The 22,575-nt window shown below is 44.2% G+C and overlaps 1 protein-coding gene across 2 annotated transcripts in view; it reads left to right on the plus strand.

Moving 5' to 3' along the window:
- Mthfd1l (methylenetetrahydrofolate dehydrogenase (NADP+ dependent) 1 like) overlaps positions 1 to 22,575 on the plus strand; it is a 181,783-nt gene that overhangs the window by 57,225 nt on the left and 101,983 nt on the right. For both annotated transcript variants that reach the window (XM_031351087.1, XM_031351088.1), the window contains exons 13-19: positions 853 to 899; positions 3,092 to 3,199; positions 4,124 to 4,198; positions 6,038 to 6,140; positions 12,223 to 12,299; positions 18,125 to 18,265; positions 18,673 to 18,741. In XM_031351087.1, the coding sequence (XP_031206947.1) occupies positions 853 to 899; positions 3,092 to 3,199; positions 4,124 to 4,198; positions 6,038 to 6,140; positions 12,223 to 12,299; positions 18,125 to 18,265; positions 18,673 to 18,741 (620 nt within the window). The remainder of the gene's footprint in view (positions 1 to 852; positions 900 to 3,091; positions 3,200 to 4,123; positions 4,199 to 6,037; positions 6,141 to 12,222; positions 12,300 to 18,124; positions 18,266 to 18,672; positions 18,742 to 22,575) is intronic.

Genomic DNA, 22,575 nt, shown 5'->3' on the forward strand with positions numbered 1-22,575 from the left:
TGTGTAACACAGCCCTGGCTGTCCTAGACTCGCTCTGTAGACCAGCCTGACCTCAAACTCACAGAGATCTGCCTGCCTCTGTCTCCCAACTGTGGGGATTAAGGTGTATACCCCACACTCAGCCTTTTCCTTTCGCTTTTGTTGTTATTGTTAATTACATGTATGAGAAGGCTGAGGGTGTTGGGGCCATGTGCAGATGTTCATAGAGGCCAGAGGTATATAGCCTCCTGAAGCTGGAGTTATAGGTGGTTGTGAGCCAGCTGGGAATCGAACTCAGGTCCTCTGGAAGAGAGCAGTGCACTGAGCCATCTCTCCAACCCCTTCATGTATGTGTTTTTATAGCACTGACATTTGCTATATTGTATTTTGCATTTGGGAATGTTTTTCGTTTCTTTTCGGAAGTTTTGTTTGTGTGGTGCTAAAAACCGAATATAAGACATCATGAATATTAGGACAATACCCAACCACTCAGCTATATCCCAGCCCTTTACTCACAGTTTTGAAAGCGGACTTCTTGCTAAGTTGCCCACCCTAGCCTTGAACTCACTCTGTTGCCCAATAGGTCTTGAATCCATGATGCTCCTCAAAGCTTCCCTGGTAACTGTGACTGGAGACCTGCTTCAACAGGCACAGGTCTTAACCTTTCTTTTTAAACAAACAAACAAAAAGCAAAACAGAAGGCCTAAAATGGCATCGCTGGATACAGCGTCCTGGTTTTGTATTATCTCTGTTCTGGGTGGACAGAATCTCTGGGCCTTTGCAGGCCTCCTTGTTGAGTAGCATCCATAGGTCTGTGTCTGTCCTGTAACTGAACTTGGGGGCTCACATCACTGTACTTGCTGTGTTCTCTAGGAGGAGCTGCAGGTGGTGGATATGCTCAGGTCATCCCCATGGAGGAGGTAAGGCCACGAGATGCCCACCTAGACACCTGACACTGGTGGCTACATACGGATGTGTGTGTGCCATTTGGTGTGAATACTCATGTCCCATTCATATGCACATATTTCCTATAGCAAATAGATGATAACCTAGTCTGTGGTTACAATGTTTTATAAAGTGTGTGTGTACACATGAGCATGCTCACATATAATAGCAATCATTCTGCCTTTCTAAATTCCATAGTAATTTCATATCCCCAGGCTTCTGTGGACCCAAGCCCATTTTAGATAAGACAGTGTTATCCTGGGTGCCATCAGTCATCTCTTATACTGCCAAGTTCAGAAAGAGATAGATGAAATGTTCTACCAAGTGAGGCCACAATAAAATCATCTCAGAGACACTGGGCACTAAGAATGGATGACACTGATTCCTATTTCTCCAAGAACTCTCTTCATCTCCCTCGCCTCCCATGCCTGACCAGGCCTTGCTTCCCTTAGCCTTGTTCTTTGCAGCACGGCTCAGTCCTGAGCTCTCCCTAAACAAGACCCTGTCCTTCCTGCTGCCTGTCACTTCTCAGGCATGACCTGAGAAGTCATAGCAGGTCTTGACTCCTGCTTTGTAGTTCCTTCTAAGTGCCTGTCCTGTTTTCTCCGATGCATGGCTGCCAGGCCACAGGGTGTTATGAGCACTAAGCATGCCCATTACTGTGGAGCTGTACTGGCTCCCTGACTCCTCTTAACTAGAAGACTTTTCCCATGCATGGAATTCTCTGCCCTTCCTCGTCCTCACTACCCTGCCCAAGATTCTGCTTCACTCCAAAATGCCCTCATTCCCCTGCACAAGGCAGGAGAATCCAACACCTGAAGGTCGAATTAGGATAAGAACAAAGAACAGGCCAGGGGAACAGTCTGAGGTTTAGCTAGCAAGCATGGACATAGCAATGGTATTCCTCTGCATGGGTCTTCAACTCCATGGCTCAGTGTAGGGGATAAACTGTGTGTCTGCTCCATCTCTGTATCCATAGTTCATAGCGCAGTGCCTCCCATGTACTGGGTATTAGGTGGCAAACCAAGCACCATCCACAGGCAGCAGAGACTCAGGAAAAGTTGTATGGAGAAACATCACAAGGAGTTCTAGTTGGATTGAAGGTACTTGAGGGAAGGCATTCCCAGCCGGGGAAACTCTATAAGGAAAATCCTGAGATAAAAAAGAGCTTTGCCTCTTCAGAGGCCACATGGTGTCCCTGAACATGACCAGAAACCATGGCAGCGCAGGCAGAGTAAGTAAGCTGAGACAGAGGAGCTAACCTTCTATTGATAGCCATGAGGTTATGTTTGACTTGAAGTGTCAAACTCAGCCATTGAAGGGTCTTGAGAAGGGGAGTAACAGGGTCACACGGCTTTTATATAACATTATTAAGGATTTCAGTCATGGAAAAAAAAAGCATAGGATGGAATTTTCCACTTGTGGCCTCATGTGGGTGTTTAAAAATGGTATAGATTTTGGAACTCCTTCGTTTGACTTCGGATTCCGAGGTTAAAGATGTGAAACCCATCATAACTTTTCTGTGAAGGTTTGCAGGGCCTGGTAAGCTGGCTTGGCAGCTAAAGGCACAGGCCAGTCAAGCCCAGAATGCAAGTAAAAGTAAAAGGAGAAAAATCAGTTCTATGAGGTTATCCTCTGACCAGCACACACATGCTGTGACACGCTCACTCCCCTTTCTCTGCCATATGTACATTATACGCACATGTTAATAAGTAAAACTTGAATGAGTTCATTTTAAAACTTAAAGCTTCCAAATGATGGGGTATGTCAATTCTATAAAGAGTAATTGTGTGTTAATAATGGAACTAGAGTTCAGTGGTGTTTGTTCTTATTCCATTTTTACTGTTTAAGCCTTGCTTCCTACCCAAGTGTATTTGCTATAGTGCAGTTTCCCAAATACAAATAGATAACTGAAAATGAAGAAATCATGAGAGAGAGACTTTGAAGCCATCTGAATGTGTCATCTATAACCAGAGGATGGAAGAACTCAACTCCTCTTGAAGTCAAGTTGGAGACCTTGACGTTGATTTTCTGATGTAGGCCATCATCTTGTCTCAGCTCATGATAAAGACAAATAATTAGCATACTGTTTTATTAATTTGGACAGTCCCTGAAAATGTCCCAGGCTATATGATGCAAATAGAAAGATGTGACGTTTAATTTCTAGTTCAACCTTCACCTGACTGGGGACATCCACGCCATCACTGCCGCTAATAACTTGCTGGCCGCAGCCATCGACACGAGAATTTTACATGAGAGCACTCAAACAGACAAGGTGAGAGGGGCCCTTGTTAGCCATCTCCAGGTTTTATGCTGAGTCCCTGCATCTTTAAGGACTCAGTGAGAGACTCTTAGAACCCATCTGCTCTCTAAAATTATATTCGAAATTTGCTGAATTTTACCCATATCCTCCCTTCCAGAGGAGGAGAGCTACACTTTAATCAGATTCTCAGTTGGCTTTATGATCATTGCAAAACAGTGGGAGAACTGTGGTGTACTGATTAGGACATTATTCGAGATGAGTCTTCTCAGTCTCAAAGATCCTTGGAACAAGCATTTGTCTTCACTGTGGTCATAGATACATTGGTCCATCCTAACGGAAATTGAACTTGGGTTTGTTTGTTTGTTTGTTTGTTTGGGGAGAGGTGGGAACTTCCGGTAGTAGGACTTGAACCTAGAGCTTTGTGCATGCTATGCAAGAGCTGTGGCAGTAACAGCCAGCCATCTGTAAGAGTGAACTCACATGCAGCAAACAGTAACCAGATTCTAGCTTCACATGCATGATAACCAAGAACCAACTCACACCTGAAAGTGACAGAATTGTGGGTATTAATTCTTCACGGGCATCGGTCATAGATGAGAGAGGTACTTCCTGATGATTTGCAATAGAGGTCCAGACTTTTTCCATTATAATCTAGCTTATCTTCCGAACAGAATTCAGATAACTATTTGATAAGTTGTTAGGGTACAGATCAATTAGATTTACACAAAGTGGTTGCAATGTACATCATTTCCACTAAGATTTATTAAGATAGCAGAATTTAACTCTAGGCTGTTTATATTAGCCTTAAATATTAATAGAACCTATTTGGTTATAAATGTAATGAATATTGTCCACTTATATGTCATGAACATGTCCAGTTATCCAAGTTCATGGCTGAACCTAAAGCCCTGGTGAATGGGGTTTTTATTTTCTTAGGCTCTATACAATCGACTGGTACCCTTAGTGAATGGTGTCAGAGAATTTTCAGAAATTCAACTTTCTCGGCTGAAGGTAAGATTTGACTTTATAGTGTTTTGTTTGTTTGTTTGTTTTGTTTGTTTGTTTGCTTGCTTGCTTAAGAGGAGAACATTCTAGACTTGACTTAATCTGTGTTTGCATATACACCTTTGGTTATTAAACTCTGGGTCAGAGATTCTCAACCATCCTAACGCTGCAACTCTTTAATAGAGTTCCTCCTGACGTGACCCCCAACTATAAAATTATTGCGTTTGCTAGTTTATAACTGTAACTTTGCTACTGTCATGAATAACAACGTAAATATCTGCTATGCAGGATATCTGATATGTGATCCCCCCCATGGGGTCGTGACCCACAGGTTGAGAACCACTGCTTTAGAGCATACTAACTCAGAATATCTTAGTGAAGTCTGTAGGTAAATCCCTACACCAAAGAGCCAAGGAAACAATAACTCATACTTCTTTAAAGATCATGTGATTAAAAAAATCATTTATGTTCTGTTTTACTTATTTTGTGTGTATGTGTGGAAGTCAGAGGACAGCTTACAGGAGCCAAGCATGTCCTTCCTCCAGGCATGGAACTTGAATTGTTGGACTTGGCAGCAAGTACCTTTTTGCCTGCTGAGCCATATTCCCACCCCAAAGAACTCACATTTTTAGGGCTCCATTTCCTCATGTGCGAGGTAGGAGGGCTGCCTCGCTAACAACCTACGAGCACCTCGTTAACTGGCACATCTTCTCCTATTGAAGAGAAATGTTTTCCTGTTTGTAGAGGTTCTAAAGCAGAGGTCCTGTATCTTTGGGTCTCGACCCCTTTGGGGGTCATGTATCAGGTATCCTGTATCTCCTATATTTACATTACAGTTCATAACAGTAGCAAAATTACAGTCATGAAGCAGCAACAAAAATAATTTTTATGGTGGGGGGCAGGTCACCACAACATGAGGAAGGGTGTTAAAGGGTCGCAGCATTAGGGAGGCTGAGAATCACTGCTCTAAAGAATGATAAGACAGCTTTGGATAGCCATCTCTCTTGGTCTTTTTATTTGTTTGCTTGCTTGGTTTTTTTTTCTTCCAAAGCAGTTGCTACTACCCTAAGTTGAAAAAGCCATTTTATCTTAATTCTTCCCATTTTGCTTCCTGATGCTATTCAGGGCTTCTGTCCTATTCATCATTGTTTACAAAAGTCAACTGGGGGTGGGGAACACCTTTATGGTATAATTTATAACCATTAATTGGCATTAAATATACTTGAAGTACTTTGTAGGATATTTTCTTTACAGAATTAAATTGATTAAAAGCTTTGTATTGTTTTGGCTTGTTTGTTTGTTTGTCTGAAGGGTTTTGTGTAGCCTGACCCACCTGCTTCTGCTTCCCAAGTTCTGGGATTGCATGAATGCGCCACCACACCCAATTTAAAACTTTTAATTAATTTTTCCAAGTAGAATGTATCCTTTTGAAACTTAGCCATATATTTCATTTGGTATATGAGTATGAAAAGACTGGGAGAGTAACAAATTCATGATGACAGGAGGTCTGGCATCTTCTGAGCTCAGTATGCAAGGCCACCCATGGGTACCACGAGCCACACATGGGTACCCACGTGCTCATTGCGTGCTCCCGACTGGACCCCATTTTCAGATAAGGTTTTTGGGCGTTCACAGATCCTCACTACCTTCTGCTTGCAGAAGACATTTGCTAATAGAATTTCACGGAAGTCACAGTTCACCCCAGGCTTGTGTGTGTGTGTGTGTGTGTGTGTGTGTGTGTGTGTGTGTGTGTGTGTGTGTGTTCTCAGGGACTTCACTACTTATGGGGATAATTTTGTTTGGGTCTGCCTTCTTGTTCTTATGGCATTCCTCCCCAATCACTAGAAACTGGGGATACATAAAACTGATCCGAGCACTCTGACGGAGGAGGAAGCGAGGAAGTTCGCCCGCCTCAACATTGACCCCTCGACCATCACGTGGCAGAGAGGTAGGTACTGGGTAAGTCAGGAGACATTCGGAGAATGGGTTTTGAGCCCTATCTCTTACAGGCAAGTCATCAACACTCAATCTTCCGTTCACGAATTCAATGAATTAAAAAACACAGTCTTACACTCCCTCTCCTGGCTTCAGAACCTCACCATCTGGTTCCATTACTCTTCTTTTGCACCACCTCTCTCTGGGCGCAATCCCATTCCCTCCATCCTCTTTCAAATGGCCGAGGATGGGCTGTGGTGGGAGCTCAGTGAGGAGGTCCTCATCTGGCATGTACAAGGCTAAACACCACACAGCAACCCAGCCTTCTTCCAATTGTGTAGGGAAAACTCTCTCTCCCCTCCTCTTGCCATTTTTAAGGCTCCTTGTCACAGTGAGTTCTCTTCCCCCGAGCCTGGTTTTCTTCCTCTACTTTTTAAAAAGAATATTTTAAAATAATATATTATTCCTTATTTACTTGTTACATTCAGGATCTCAGTGGGGAGGGGCAAAGAATTGGGGATAAAGCCTACTTTTTTTTCTTTATTTTTTTATCATATGTTTTGCGTACATGTATGTGTATGTACCATATATGTACAGTGCCCACGAACACCAGAAGAGGACATCAGATCTCCTGGGACTGGAGTTAAAGGTGGTTGTAAGCTACTGTGTGGGTTTTGAGAACCGAGCCTGAGTCCTCTGCCAGAGCAGTAAGTGCTCTTAAGTGCTGTGCGATTTCTCAGCCCCTCTTCCTAATTTTTGGTTTTTGGTTTTGGTCTTGGTTTGTTTTGGGATGGCGGATATGTGTGTGCATGAGTGTGTGTGTGCACATGAAGGCCAACAGTTGACATCAGGTATCTTTTTGAACCCATAGTTAGACTGGATGGCCAGAAAGCCCAAAGGTTCCTTCTTTCTCTGTTTCCCTGGTACAGGGGACAGTACTGGTTTTGACTGAGTGCATGGTGTATGGGACACTTCATCAATTGACCCATCTCCCCAGTCCCTTTTGTTTTGAGGCAAGTTCTCCAGGTAGAACTCTGGCTGGTTTGGAATTTTGTATGTAAACGAGGCCGCCCTTGGGTTTGCCTCAATCCTCCTGCCTCCCACCTCTACCCTCCAAGATGTCAGCCACTGTGCCTGGCTGCCTTCTCTACCCATTTTCCAGTAGCTCTGAGCTCTCTAGTTCTCATTCACAGCACAGGCTTTCCCTCCACGTCCGGCAAGCGTCTCCAGCTGGGTCCTGGGTGGTGGTCACTCTGCAGAGTAGCTCTGTGTTCTCTCCAGACTTCCCTGCGTCCCTCTCAGCAGTGACATCCCTTCCTTCCCTACACTGTCGTTAAGTCACTTCAATGGAACAGTGGACAAAAGGGCTGACCATGGAATTTGGCCTAGAGAATGGCCACTTAGCTGTGTGGCCTTGAACGAGCGTAGGTGCTCCGTGTTCTGGAGTTCATGGAGTTGATGGTATCTTTATGGAAGTGTGGCAGTCACACCCACGGGACACAGAAATGTCCCCCATTCTCCCGTCTATTTCTGCTTTCGTTCCTTCATTCACTAGGTTCCTAATACCTATTGCTTCTTCAGTCAGCAGTCTCAGGTGTTCCCATCCGGGCAGTAAAATCACCATTGGGCAATTTGTCTTGGAGGACAACTGGTGCCTAGTTTCTGTCTTCTGTCTACCAGAGGGCCTGCTTCCTCCCTCTTGCCAGCCTTTTCTTGGCCATAGCCAAACCTAGCCCATCTCCTTCCTAAGCAGTCTTTCTCCCAGGTTTAGCCACCATCCAACACTTCCTGAGCTTTTCCCCCAATACCCCATCCAGCCAAGCCCTTAAGAACTGAGTGTCTCCCTGCAGCAGACCTCGAAGCCAAGAGACAACGATCAAGCTACTTCAGACAGACAAACCACTTCCTAGGTTTCCCCGTCTAGATGGAGCAGCCCTGATCCAGAGCACCCAAGACCAGCAGTGTTTCAAACTTCAGAGATTTGGTGGTTTGGGCAGATAGCACAGTAATGACAGCCAAGTCTAAACACAAAGCTTATTTATTATATTTACACCTTTCACACACAGCCTGAGAATATGCTATAGATTTGGTTTTTTGTTGTTTTGGGGTTTTTTTTTTTTTAATAATTTTGTACATGGAGCTGTTTCAGGATGTGGGATTTTTCCACTAGCAGTATTATGTTAACACCCAAAAAGGTTTGGATTTTGGATGCTGAGCCTGTAGTAACACCAGCCTCCCTCCGGGGAGGCTCCACTGAAATGTGAACACACGCAAACTCAGAAGCGCCTCCCCGTGACCCTTAGAGAGTAGCAGCTGTGTCTGTTACTCCTTGGTCTTTGTCTCCTCCGAAGATCGAGTTAAAATTTCCTTGAGCACTCTTGCAAGGATCCATTTTAATTTTTTAAAACAAATAATGTTATTGTAAAGATTTTTGTCAAAGTGCAACATTTCACAACACTAATAACCGCTACTCATAGTTTTTGGTACATCTGATTTTTCTGTTCAGCTCTATTACCATCTGTGTGTGTGGATTTTATTTCCTGCCCAATTCAACTACATCCTAAGGACGTTCTACTTTATTAGCTCTTTCTTAGGTTGGTTTTTTTTTTTCATTTATTTATTATTTTTTCATGGAGCTAAAGATTGAACCACAGCCTTTGGCATGCAAAACATGGACTTCACCCGCAAGCTCTATCCCCAACATTTAGAGTGATCATTTTTAAGTGACTCTGGAATATTCCTTTGCAGGGGAACCATGATTTGTATATACCACAAATCCAAAATAGATCAACAAACAGTGTTTTAAACAGCTGACAGCATTTTGCTGGGGCATTATTTTTTTTTCTAGATTTTTTTTTCTTTTAACCAGAAAGATCTGTTATTAAAACACCATTGTTTGCAAAATGTGTACTCAACCTTTCCAGGCCTCTCTGAGCTCATGTTACTCTGTAAATTGGCTTAAGGGGCCTTTTTGGTAAAATGAAAAATTAGGCAATGGAAATTAAGTGTATTTTCAACCATACTGAAAGGGAAACTTTCAGACCAGCTGGCATTCCTGCACCTCGGCACTTGGGCCCCAGTCTCAGAAATCATGGCAGATCACCTCTGCAGGGAGGGCTGGTGCGCAACCGGATTCTCCGTGCGAAGACAGGAAAGGATCGGAATGCTCTGCGGTTACAAATCAGTTCTAATGGAAGTGACAGCTTCAAGAATTATCCCAGAAAAAAATACAGACTTACATTACTGTTTGGGATGTTAAAGAGAAGCAAACTTTATTGCTGAGGACAAGCCACCTGGGCCAGAGGAATTCGGGCTGAAATTTGATAAGTAGTTTTGTTGCGATTAATGGGTTGGTATGATAATGAAGACTTCTCACAGATGAAGAGAATGTGTGTGTGGGTAGTGCTTTCTGACTGACTGAGAACTAGTAGAGTCTGGGCAATGAGAGTGGAGCTTGAGATACTGGATTATTCCAGAAACATGTCACAGACGGGGTAGGGGGGAAGGGAATATCTCCAAGCATGTATTATCCCCTAAGGGGCAAGAAATAGGCTTTACAATGTTGGACACCCCAAAGCCCCAGTCTTTTAGGGAGCCTAGCTCTTCAGAAACTTCTCCCACACAGGTCCATCTCTCCGTCACAGGCCAAGGGCCCACCAGCCCTGTTCGCTGTCAGCTCCTAGTCTCTGCTTCCCAACACTAGCCCAGTGCCACTCTGAGATTAGGATGCCTTAGCTTCTGTGGAAGCCAAATTCTGGGCCTGTCCTGGTATGGCACCTGTGCCTGGGCTCTAGCTCTCGGCTGGTATTGGTTACTTAAAGGATCAGGCATGCTCTGGGTGTTCCTCTGAACACTATCAATACCATGGGCTATAGAAACTACTTAGGACAAGTTACAAAGAAAGAAGTCTATCCCCAAACCCTACGGCTTCCTTCCATGCAAGCGCTCTGGTGCTCTCTGTCTCCTCCCAGGAAATGTCAGGAGTCAGCTACTGGTCCCTTGTGCATCTTCATGACCCTGCCCTGGACTAGCACAGGGACAGTTCTCAGAACCTGCTCCAGATAGGAGTGAATCAGAGTGTAGCCACCTTCAGCTCTGCCACTTAGATGCCAGCTGTGCGTTTCTGTTCCTTTGGGCTTCGGCCACATCTGTCTTGTGGGGTGGGTTGAATCTGCACGTCTCTCATCAGCGTCCCTGGTGCTGAGTTCACATAGCTCTTCCCCTGTGTGTATACACCCTGGTAAGTCACAATGCTCTACTGTGGCATTGTGAAAGACACCAAATCCAACTGGCATCCAAAGTACCATTTGGATGATGCTCTAGTTTGATCTAACCTTGCTTGCTTATCTTCCCTTGGTCAAACTAAAATCTGAATGGTCTGCTATAGACTTAAACTACATCTGATGGGGAAGTGACCTCGCTCTGTAGCCAACAGTGTTTCTGTACTACACAGCACAAAAGGAGATGGTTTATTTCATGTGACCCGAGTGCCTAGCCTCTCAGGAGTGAAGGCAGTAGCTGCTAGTGCTATTGAGGTGCAGCTCGTGAATCCTTCAGGTGTTAGTCTATCTTAAAAAATAAAAGCTGGGGGCTGGAGTGATGGCACAGCAGTTAAGAGCACTGGCTGCTCTTCCAGAGGACCCGGGTTCAACTCCCAGTATCCACGTGACAGATCACAGCTCTCTGTAACTCTAATTCTTGGGGACTTGACACCCTCACACAGACATACGTCCAGGCAAAGCGCTAGTACACATGAAATTAAATAAATTGTTAGAAAGTGGAAGTTTTTAATTTTTAAAAAGTGAAAATTGTGGGTGTGTGTGAGTTTGGGGACGGGAGCAGAGACAGAGAGGTGGGGCACAGACATGACGGCAGCAGCTAGGGTGAGAGACCCAAGGGTAATTTGTGTATTATTAGGATATTATGCATTTAGTAACTTGGATCTCAATTCTCACTATAAACAGCCCTGCTGTTTTTAAATCACAAAGTTGAAGGAACCATCTATCCTGCCTTTGTTTCTTGGCATTATAAATTTGGTTTTTCAAAGCCAAACCGTTTCACAGACAAAAGTCTAATCCAGTGCAATTCACACAAGGAAGAGCTCTCCCCGATCTAACTAGTCAGTCTTCTTTCATATTGCTGTATTTCCTTTGGTTTTCTTTGTATTGTGGTGAACTGCACACAACCCAGCAGTCCCCATGTTAACCAACCAGAGCCGTACAACGGATAGCACTAACTGCATCCACAATGATTGCTCTGTCACCATTGCCTGTACCTAAAGCTTCGTCATCCCCCACACAAGTCCTAGACTGATAGGTCTCAACCTTCCTAAGGCTGCGGACCTTCAATACAGTTCCTCATGTTATGGTGACCCCCCAACCATAAAGTTTTTGTTGTTACTTCATAACTGTAACTTTGCCACTGTTATGAAACATAATGTTAATATTTGATATTCAGGGTATTGCATGTAACCCCAAAGGGGTCACACACCACAGGTTGAGAGCCACTGTCCGAGACCCTGATAAAATGATGTCCCTCTGCCGTTGGCCATGGCTGCTCTGTGGATTTGTCTACCTTAGATCCCCCATGGAGGAAAAGCCATAGGGCATTTGTCCTTCTAGATTTGCATAACATTTCGTATGTGGAGCCTATATCAAAACACTCGTTTATGGCTGTATAATATTACATTGTGAGTTAGTCCAGTCATCTATCAATGGAATCTTCGGTTGCCTCTACTTTCTGGCCATTGTGAATGGAGCTGCCATAGGCATTGTGCTTAGGGTTTTTTGAATAACACTTAGGAGTAGAATTACTGGGCCATTTGGCTGTCATATGTATGAGAAACTGAACTGACTTTTCCTTGTGACTTATATGTCATTGTAAAATATACTTTCAGAGATACTTGTCCTCAATGCCCTAATCAAAAGCCCCTCAGCCCAGCCCATCCTCACCTGACACACTGCCATCACTAGCATGCGCTTTGATTCCTTGAGTGAAGCCAAACTTTGATTCTGGTTTTCTGCTCCGTCCTCAGCACCTCCCAGTACAGCCTGTCTGTTATTTGTTGATTAAATAATTTGCCTGTTCTCTTTCAGTATTGGACACGAATGACCGATTTCTGAGAAAAATAACTATTGGACAGGGAAGCACCGAGAAAGGATATTCCCGGCAGGTAGGTGGCGCCATCTTCCCGGAAGTGTTTACCCCTTCCTCACCTTGGTGTGCACAGTCTTGGCTGTTTGCTTCTGGTCCCCAGCTGTAGGGCTGGTGGCTCCCCCACTCTCTCAGGGTGGGTCTCCAGCTGCTCTGATGACCTAGCACTCGGGAGAGTATCAGGATTGATCTGGAAATGACAGTGTCGGGAGACAGGAAGGTTCCAGTGTCCTCTTCCGTGAGTTTTTGGCTGTGTTTCTGGGTAGACTCATTCGGTAAAGTCCCGTAATAAAAGAACTGTATAATGATGGAAAAATGAAAGGCTCAGATATATCACTCCAGTTTCATAAGCCCAATGACAAACACTTACTTAGTAGGTTTAATAGTACTGTTAAAGACAATGGGGGAGGGAGTTATGAGCTCTGCCTTCATTTAATAGGTCTATGATATGGGATAGGCACTTAGGAAATATAAATTCATTCTATAATTTTTTAGCCAGGCACGACAGCCCTCTGGTTTTTGTTTTTGTTTTTTTTTTCTTAATAGTAAACTCTTTCTTTGGAAAGTTTTTAATTTATGGCCTTTACATTAAATTTTTTATTAGTGGAAAAAGTTACTGTTATGATAATAGCCATTTCTCATACCAAATAGGTTTTGGGAACTTCTGATATTCTCTGAATTAAGTGGTCAATGGGGGGAGATAGCTCAATGGGTAAAACACTTGCTGCGCAAGCGGGAAGGCCAGAGTGTGGGTTCTCACACCCATATTTATGGTGGATGGGCATGGTGACCCACCTGAAACCCAAGCACTTTAGGAGACAGAGATGAGATACTCTGGGCCGGCCAGCTCTACTTGATAAGCTCTGGGTTCAAGTGAGAGGCTCTGCTTCACTGTCTAAGTTGGAGCATTTTCTAGGGAGACACTCTTGTTTAACCTCATGCATATGTATACATGCATAACACACGCACGGGCACGCGCGCGCACACACACACACTTGTAGAAGGAAGCCTAATGTGGGCTTGGATTAAGAAGCTTGGCTAAGCCCATGTACCTCCCTCCTTGCCCCAGACTCTAGAACCCTCATACACAGATTTCATACAATCAGCATTATCTATACCAGAAAACAACAGTCATTCCTGAAAAGTCTGGGGAGGGAACTGGATAAATGGAGAGAATAGCCTAGAATATGGAAGAAGGACCTCTGAATTCAGAGGTGAGAGGTGCCCTAGCTCTCAGACCAGGAGAAACCAGCACCCTTTAGGGTTAGTGATTTGGGACCACACCTAGATGCTGCTGGGTGGAGCCCAACTGTGGCACTTATACACCTAGTCACAGCCTGTACATATGTGTAACTCAGCCTTGCCATTCCTGAGTAGGATTCCAAGGTTGGGGACAGGGGACACTGCCCAACCCGTAGGGAACCATTTGTATAGCAGTCACATACTGTGAGTCCTGACAGGTGTCAGTCAAGTGTCACAGTTAGAGAAAAACAGCACATTGTGTGACCCCTTTCTTGATGAGAACACAGCCTTTGAAATTTGTGTGTTAAGCACCTCAAGGACAACAATGGCCCTGGGAATGGCTCCATTGAAGGAGCCAATAGCAGCTCATCCTCCTTGGCGACGTGGGCACGGAAGCTAGACTTGTCTGACATTTTGTCCTCACGTATATGAGAGGGAGCCTCAAGCTAGCCAGCACCTTACGTCTAGAGAAATAATATACAGCATGAAAACTGATCAGGCCTAGGAAGAGGAGCTCGTGTACCCAAGGAAACCCGGTGGACAGAGATTGAGCAGAGAGTGAATTCTCAAAGGGCTTAAAGAGCTGTAGAGTCCAGCTCACTGGCGCTTCAAGAGCTGTGTTGAGATCTTCAAACTTATACCATGGGTATCAAAAGCTGAGACTGTAGGATTAAGTCCACTAGAGAGGTACTTCTAATGAAGGAAATCTTTAGAAATGGTTCTCAGAGGGAAACACTACAAAAGTTTGAGAGACAGGAAGCACATATCTGGAACTCCTGAAGTCCATAGGTTTGATCCCCAAACACACCCACCCTCGATTACAAAGGTCCTAGCAGGGCAGAACAGCACAGAACTAATAGGAAGGGAACTTCTCAGTCTGCGGAAAGGAGCATTTTCATTTTAAAAACAAATACAGAACAGAAAGTGGGGAGAAGAAAGAAGATAAAAAAAAAAGCATTTCTGTCTGGAAGCATCAGGCTGAAATTTCAGAACATGAAGGAATAAAGGAGAAACTCCTAAGTGCTGCCAATGAGAAAAGATTCTGATTACTCACAAAGGAATAAGAAGATTCTCAATCAACAGCATCAAATGCCAGGTGGCCTTCAGGAAATTCATTCTGAGTCCTGCAGGAGATGGATAACAGAAGCTTCAGCCGGAAGAGAAAAACAGCAGTGCTAACATGGAACACATCAAGGAAAACTGTAGAGAACCAGGAACAATCCTCCTGGACCGAGGCGGCCATTCATGGTCACCATAGAGCAAGGCTGTTGCTGACAAAAGGCAGAGCGACTAGGCAGGAAACACTACATCGTTTTTGATATGTTTAAACATCAAGATCTTCACCATAAAACAGAAACATTAAGACTAGTGGTCACCTGGGACATATGACATATGATTATTGTGCCAAAAATAAGGACGTTCAACAATTAATACTCAGATACGGCTCATCCCCTGGCCACCTTATATCCCACCACAGTGTCCTGTCCCTAAACTCACCTCTCTTCACCACCTGAATCCTGCACCTGAATCCCTTCCTATGTGCTGGTTCCATCCCCTCCTTAAAGCAGAATTTCGGGTTCTGTATTCCATATTTAGGATAAACATCTGTCACAGTATGCTGGTGTCAGTAGATTGTTGAACAAATAAAACATGACAGTTGACAGATATGAAAATAAAAACCACTGTAAAATGGTATCTATGTTGCTACAAAGTAAGACAGCAGTGGAGCTAGCTACGTGTGGTGCATGCCTGTAATCCTAGCTCTTAGGAGGCACAAGCAGGAGGATCCCCGTAGGTTTGAGGACAGCCTAGTATACATAGTACAAGTTTAAATTACTTCGCTGGTATGCTTATATTTTGTATTGCTTAAAGTAGTAAAGGGTTATGTTAGAGTGTTGGTTGCTTGATTTAGCCCACGGACTCTGTAGATCATCATCCTATATTAATAAAGGTAAAACTGTATGTCATTGATTTTAATGGCTATATCAGCTCATAAGAATATATCAACCAGCTCACCAATTTCTGTTAAGGACATGAGGGCTCTTTATACTGATTTTCTCTCCTACATAAGTAGGCTGTAGCGAACATGTTTGTGTTTAGATGTATACTTTTCTGGTATGAGTTTTGAAGGTAGATTTCCAGGGATGTAACTGTAGAGTCCGTGTATAAATGGCGTGGATTTCTATATTGCTCTCCAGAAATGTTAAGTCCACTCACAGACCTAGCTACATTGTACACTGTCCTTTGTATTTAAATCTGTGGCTAATTGAGAAACAGTATAAGCCTCATTTATCCAATTATATGATTGTGAAGTGTTTTATTTGCTAAACAACATAAATATTCCTTTCCCAAGCACATTGGTTAGTAAGATGAGCAACACTGACTCACAAATGGCTTCAATTGCTTTAATGATTCTTAGATTCACTCTTGTGTGTGTGTGTGTGTGTGTGTGTGTGTAATCACAGATTAGTGAAGGCTAATCTGGAACTCAGTAGGTAGCCCAGGATGGCCCCAAATTCATGATCCTCCTGCCTCAGCCTCCCAAATGCTGGAATTAGATGCATCCACCGTGATGCTGGCTTATAATATTAGAAATGAAACAATTCCAAATGAAGTCCTTGTATGCACATTGTAAATTCTACAAGTTGCTTACTACATAGTTCATATTGCAAAAAGTATTTCCAGGCTCGTGTTATGCAGAGAACAAGAGTAACATTTTGGTCATTTTTTAAATGTAGTATTTGCAGTGCTATCGAAACCTAGAATTCATGCAGTGAAAAATCACTTATGCTTTAGAATGAGTTACTTTGAGATTATAATCATTTAATATAGCTGTATTTAGCTTTCGGGCAATATTTTTTCAGTAAATCAATGGTTAATACAATCTCAATCAGGAAGGAGCCAGCAAGTCCTTCCTTCCTTCATTTCCTGATCTGTCAGTGATGGAAATGGGGAATAAAATGTCTCATACGGTGATCCTACCAGGCAGAGCCATTCCCCCCACCCGTCTCTGTGTCTCTCTCTCTGTCTCTGTCTGTCTGTCTGTCTGTCTATCTGTCTGCCTGCCCCCCTCTCTCTCTCTCTCTCTCTCTCTCTCTCTCTCTCTCTCTCTCTGTGTGTGTGTGTGTGTGTGTGTGTGTGTGATTGAATCTATCTGACTCACACTCCCCGTGGGATCCGGAGAATTTAGCTGGAGCTTAACGAAGGGGCTTGGTGCAGATGCTTTCCCGGTGGCTGGATTTTTGCAAGCTGAAAAAAGGACTCATTCCTTGTCTCCGCTCTTCGCTCCCACTGGACTCTGTACAACCTGCTGTTGGAGCCAAGAAAGGGGAGGAAGAAGCCCTGGGAAGTTTTTGAAGAAAGTTAGAGCTCTCTGGCTGTCATTGCCAGATACGATGGAGCCATATCCTCACACAACAGACACAGAATGGTTCCTTGCTGTTTTAGTCAGGGTTTCTATTCCTGCACAACATCATGACCAAGAAGCAAGTTGGGGAGGAAAGGGTTTATTTGGCTTACTTCCACAATGCTGTTTATCACAAAGGAAGTCAGGACTGGAACTTAGGTAGGTCAGGAAGCAGGAGCTGACGCAGAGGCCATGGAGAGATGTTTCTTACTGGCTTGCTTCCCCTGGTTTACTCAGCCTGCTCTCTTATAGAACCCAAGACTTCCAGCCAAGGGATGGCACCACCCACAAGGGGCCCTACCCACTTGATCACTAATTGAGAAAATGCTCCACAGCTGGATCTCATGGAGGCACTTCCCCAACTGAAGCTCCCTTCTCTGTGATAACTCCAGCCTGTGTCAAGTTGACACACAAAACCAGCCAGTACACTTGCCCTTCCTTAGCTGCTAGGCTAAACCTATGCTGAGATTTAACTCTGAGAAATGGGCCTCATGTCCAGGAAGCTAGGAAGATACTCTTATCCTCTTTCATGGACACCCATGCTTGTATTTACATATCAGTAGACCCATGGCTCAGTGGTAGAATGCTCTAGGGTGCACAAGCTCCTGGGTTTAATTCCTACCTCAACAAAAAGAAGAGAAACGAGATCAGCAGGGTAGAGGGGAACAGAATGTGACCTCCCTCACAGATTGGTTGCCCTGGATGGAGGTAACTTTAGGGTACTGACTAGTTCATTCAGCATGGTCTAAACACTTACTGGGTGTTACCGGCTGTTGTCCCTGCTGGGCATCCACAAGGAATATTTCTGTGTGGTCCCCACCTTTGTGGCCAGACATTCTAGTGATAAAGATGCTTAGATAATGACAGTGATACTTTGGGGGGCTGGGAGAGAACCAAACCTGGGGCTTCATATATACCAGGTAAGAACTCCACCACTGAGCTGCAGCCCTGTCTTCATTAGTACTTAATTGTTAAACTGAAGCAGACTCCAGTGGCGTGTTACACTGAGCAGTGGGTTTCACGGGCCTTACCCCAGTGACTCCTTCTCCGCAGAGGACGGTAGAGAATGTGGGCAATCTAGAGAGGCCACGTGAGTGTGAGCTGGCCCACAGGGTATAGCCCCCAGCTGTGACTGCTGGAAGTATCCATCCAGTGACATGCCTCAGCTGACCATGGGACCTGTTTTGCTGTCCCAGGCACAGTTTGACATTGCAGTGGCCAGTGAGATCATGGCCGTGCTGGCTTTGACTGATAGCCTTGCAGACATGAAAGAGCGGCTGGGAAGAATGGTGGCGGCCAGTGACAAAGATGGGCAGCCTGTGACAGCTGACGACTTGGTGAGTGTTGCTGGCAGGCCCTGGGGAGCTTGTGGTCCTCCGGAGAATGGAGAGCTCCTTCTTCTGCTGGTGTAGAGTGGGGATTCTGGAAAGTTCTGCACTGCCCATTGACTTCTTCCCAAGTCTCGCTGCTTCTTAACATCTCCGTTTGAATCAATAGCCCATCTGGACCTAGCTGAGTCCAGAGCACATGGAATGTATTTTGTAAACATTTGCCATTCTCACCTGTCGTGATCCCTGGTTTGCCTTGATCAGCCTGGGGTGGGGCAGACGTGGGCAAAGATGACAATCCCAGGGCGTGGTCAACTTGGGGATACCCATCTAGAAACAAGGATGGGGAAAGAGGGTACAAATCAGCCATGACCCCAGCTCTCCTGCTGATTCATGTGTCGTTTTCTCACCTGTAGGGGGTGACAGGCGCTCTGACAGTTTTGATGAAAGACGCCATCAAGCCAAATCTGATGCAGACCCTGGAAGTGAGTAGTTTCCCTTTTATTTGTTTGTTTATTTTTTAATTGACTTTTTGTGTGTATATGTGTGCATCTGTATTGAGTGGGGGTGCCACATGTACATATATGCACATATGTGGAAGTCAGAGGTCAGTCTCTGATATTATTCCTCAGGTGCTATCAAGCTTGGTGTTTGAGTCAGGCTCTTCAGTGGCCTGGAACTCGCTAATAAGGTTAGATGGCTGGCCAGCCAGCACTAGGGTCCACCTGTCTCTGCCTTTGTGGCACTGGGCTCTCTCTCTCTCTCTCTCTTTCTCTCTCTCTCTCTGTCTCTCTCTCTCTTGCTCACTTGCTCGCTTGCTTTTGATATTTAAACTTAGATCCTTCAGGTATCTGCCCAGCCCTTATTATTTTTTTTTTAATGATTGTTTATAACATAGCATTCGCCAGTATGAATATTCCCAGCCAATGAGAGTCTAGGAGAATGTCAGAATAACTTCTTGGTCTTTAATTTATTTTAAAAATAAATTAAAAGTTAAAAGAAAATTTATCAATTCATAGGCATGACTTACATTTTGGCTTTGGTTTCACTGACTAGAATAGGAACATAGAAAATAAATATCTGTCTGATACAGCCGTGGGTGGTATTGCCATATTTACACAACTTTGTCTATTTTAACTTTTTAAAATATTTAATCTATCATGTGAATTATAAATTGTTTGCTTTGTAACTATAAATTGTTTTTTTTTCAAGTAAAATACAGTACTAAGAAATGTTTTCTAAGAACATATTTTCAGTTCACTTTTGTGGTGACATCAGGTTTTGTAATCTTGTATACAAACATAGAATTTTGCCTTGTCTTCTATGATTCAAAGTGTCTTCACACACACATACACCCCACACCCATTACAATCTAGTTTCTATGTTACTGATCATATTCATTTGACCTAGCCATTGTCCAGTCCTTTTCTTAGCTACCAGTTTTTAGAATTTGGATCCAAAGAGGTCCAAACAGGGACGGAGTATCTGGATTGTATTTAGCAAAGAGACAGGCATTAGGCTAGAGAGGTGGCTCAGCAGTTAAGAGCATTTACTGCTCTTGCAGAGGGACTAGGTTTGAGTCACATATGATAGCTCCATCTTCAGGGGCTAAGATATCTTCTCTGGCCTCCTCCAGCAAGAGGGCATACATATGGTACATATGCATCTGTGCAGTCAAAACACTCAAACACATAAAATTAATATTTACAGGGAGAGAATAGGTGTTGGGGTGAGAGATGTTGAAACTGGTGTTTTCATAGACCGGTGACAGGGAGAAAAGACCATGCCCACACTGGTCAATGTCACTGGACGCCATTTATGATTTGTACTAAGCTACAGTAGGAAAGAGGGATGGAGGTGTCCGGGGGCGAGTATTTGGGGGACGAAGCAGGGAGAGAAGTAGATGCTCATGTACATCCACGTACTCAGCTGACAGAAAGCTGAGTTTGAATGGATGCTTTGCTCTTTGCTCTTGTGTCCTGGGCTGAGCTATTTACCACCTCCGCCTCCTCGGCTTTCCCCCAGGTAAAGTGGTGTCAGTCACAGGGTGATAGTGACAGTTCAGTGTTGACTTCCACATACGGTGGATGTGTACTGAGGATACCGTTTGGAGCATGGGCTCAGAAGCCTCTGCATTCCTGAACGCCGTACCCTGGTTGGAGAGGCAGAGAACAGACAAATGAGTTCACTGCTTTCTCCTTGGTGTGATGGCTGAAAAAAGAAATCTCAGAGGGAGAGTGGGCACAGAATGGCACAGAGCATCCATCTGTGCGTTCATAAACTACCTGGCAACGGTGTGAGGAAGCCTAGGGAGCATTAGAAAATATTGTTCCCGGCAAGGAGACCAAGCCCAGAGGGCCCAGGGCCGTGGCTCTCAACCTTTCTAATACAGTTCCTCACACGGTGGTGACTCCCACCATAAAATAATTCCCATTGCTACTTTGTGACTGCAATGGATCCCTGGAAAGGGGTTGTTCAACAACCTTGAGGGTTCAGGACCCATAGGTTGAGAACCACAGGCCTACAGCACCGTGACAGCTACCAGTTAGCGTGACAAGAGTGAAACCTGAGCTTGTGCTGATGAATCCAAGGCATCCCCGGGCTTGGTGACGAGGCCCAGGCTCCTATTCAGCAGATGACTGTAGCCCCAGTTGAACATGGAACAGAACCCTGAAAGTGCCAGTCCTGCCCCTCCCCAGCCCTTCTATACCACCCTCAACCCTCCTCTGGTCTGTCCCCATGGCCGGAACTCTTTCTCTGACTCTCTCATGAGCACACAGATGTGCTGCAGTATGTTTAGTCTTTAGTCTTTATCTTTAGTCTTAGCAATCTCTGTGATTGCACCTGTGATCTCAGTACTTGGGAGACAGAGGCAGGAGGATTAGAAAATGGAGGTCAGGGTAGACTGTACAAAGAACTCCAAGTCAGCCTGAATTCTTTTTTTTGTTTGTTTGTTTTTGGTTTTGGTTTTTTGGTTTTTCGAGACAGGGTTTCACTGTGTGGTTCTGGCTGTCCTGGAACTCACTCTGTAGACCAGACTGGCCTCGAACTCAGAAATCCACCTGCCTCTGCCTCCCAAGTGCTGGGATTAAAGGCGTGCGCCACCACTGCCCAGCTAAGCCTGAATTCTATAGTATAGAGAGCCCTTCTCAGAAGAATCACAATTCAGAGAGGTCGCTCAGTGGTACAGAGCTTGCCTTGGCCTAGCAAAATAACGAATAAGTAAGCAAATAGCCATTACTGAACCTTTAAGATAGCTTCCACTCTGCGAGTCTTAATTTCATTTAATAAATGGGTTTGTCCTAAGCAATGCTTAATGCATTCACATCATGTCTAATTGTCATTTACGGTATTGACTGTTTTTAAGATTATTTGGGCAGATAATGTATTTTAAGAACAAAGCATAGAATTTGATTAAGATGTTCAAGTACAAGAGTGAACTCTGTCAGTTCCTTGATTCTTAGATACACACTTGGGACGGGCTTCTAGAATCAGTGACACAGGAGCCTGCATCCATGGACAGCCTAAACATCTCATTTGTGGGCAGTGTCTTGTTTTGGACACACCTATTGCTAGTGTCGTAGGAGAGCGTTGGGTATCCCCTGCCACGCTACAGATGGCCATGATGCCAGCAGTTTTCAGTCCTAGCTGTTCCTCCAAAGACTTTGGTAGATTCTGGGACACTGATTGATACCAGGTTCCCCCATAGACTAAGAGGACCAGGAGTCATGGGGCTAAAGGTATAAGACCTGGATATTCCCAGCAAGCCTTCTCCAGAGCCAGACTGTGAACCTACTGATGACTTAAACACGAAAAAGTAATCCTAAGAGCTCAAAATATATTCTGGTGAACAAGCCACACACGGCGTTGATGAAGTCGCTGAATGTTAGCTGTCTGGTGCCGTTGTGACTGCAGGCTACATGCATTAATCCAAATTAAAGTTTAATAAAATTAAAAATGTCTTTCAGCTGCTTAGCCACATTTCTACTGTTGTGTTTATTTAGGTTTTGGGGAAAGGGGAACTAGCTACATTTTAAGTACCTTGCAGCCCCACATGGACAGAGGCTACAGTATCTGACAGTACAGAAGTATAATACCCCATTGATGCTCTGGAAATCAACCAAGTAATTGAAGTAATAAACCTAGGAGCTTTTGGGAAGAACATTATGGAGACAATTCATGAGGAGAAGCAAAGATAGTTCCTATGTCACATTCCCAAGCATTCTGTGTACAAAACAAAAATCAAGATAAATACATTTTTTTTAAAAGATTTATTTTATTTGTTTTATGTATATGGGTATGCTATAGCTGTACAGATG

This window comes from Mastomys coucha, unplaced genomic scaffold (genome assembly GCF_008632895.1).
Source record: "Mastomys coucha isolate ucsf_1 unplaced genomic scaffold, UCSF_Mcou_1 pScaffold5, whole genome shotgun sequence".
Taxonomy (NCBI): domain Eukaryota; kingdom Metazoa; phylum Chordata; class Mammalia; order Rodentia; family Muridae; genus Mastomys; species Mastomys coucha.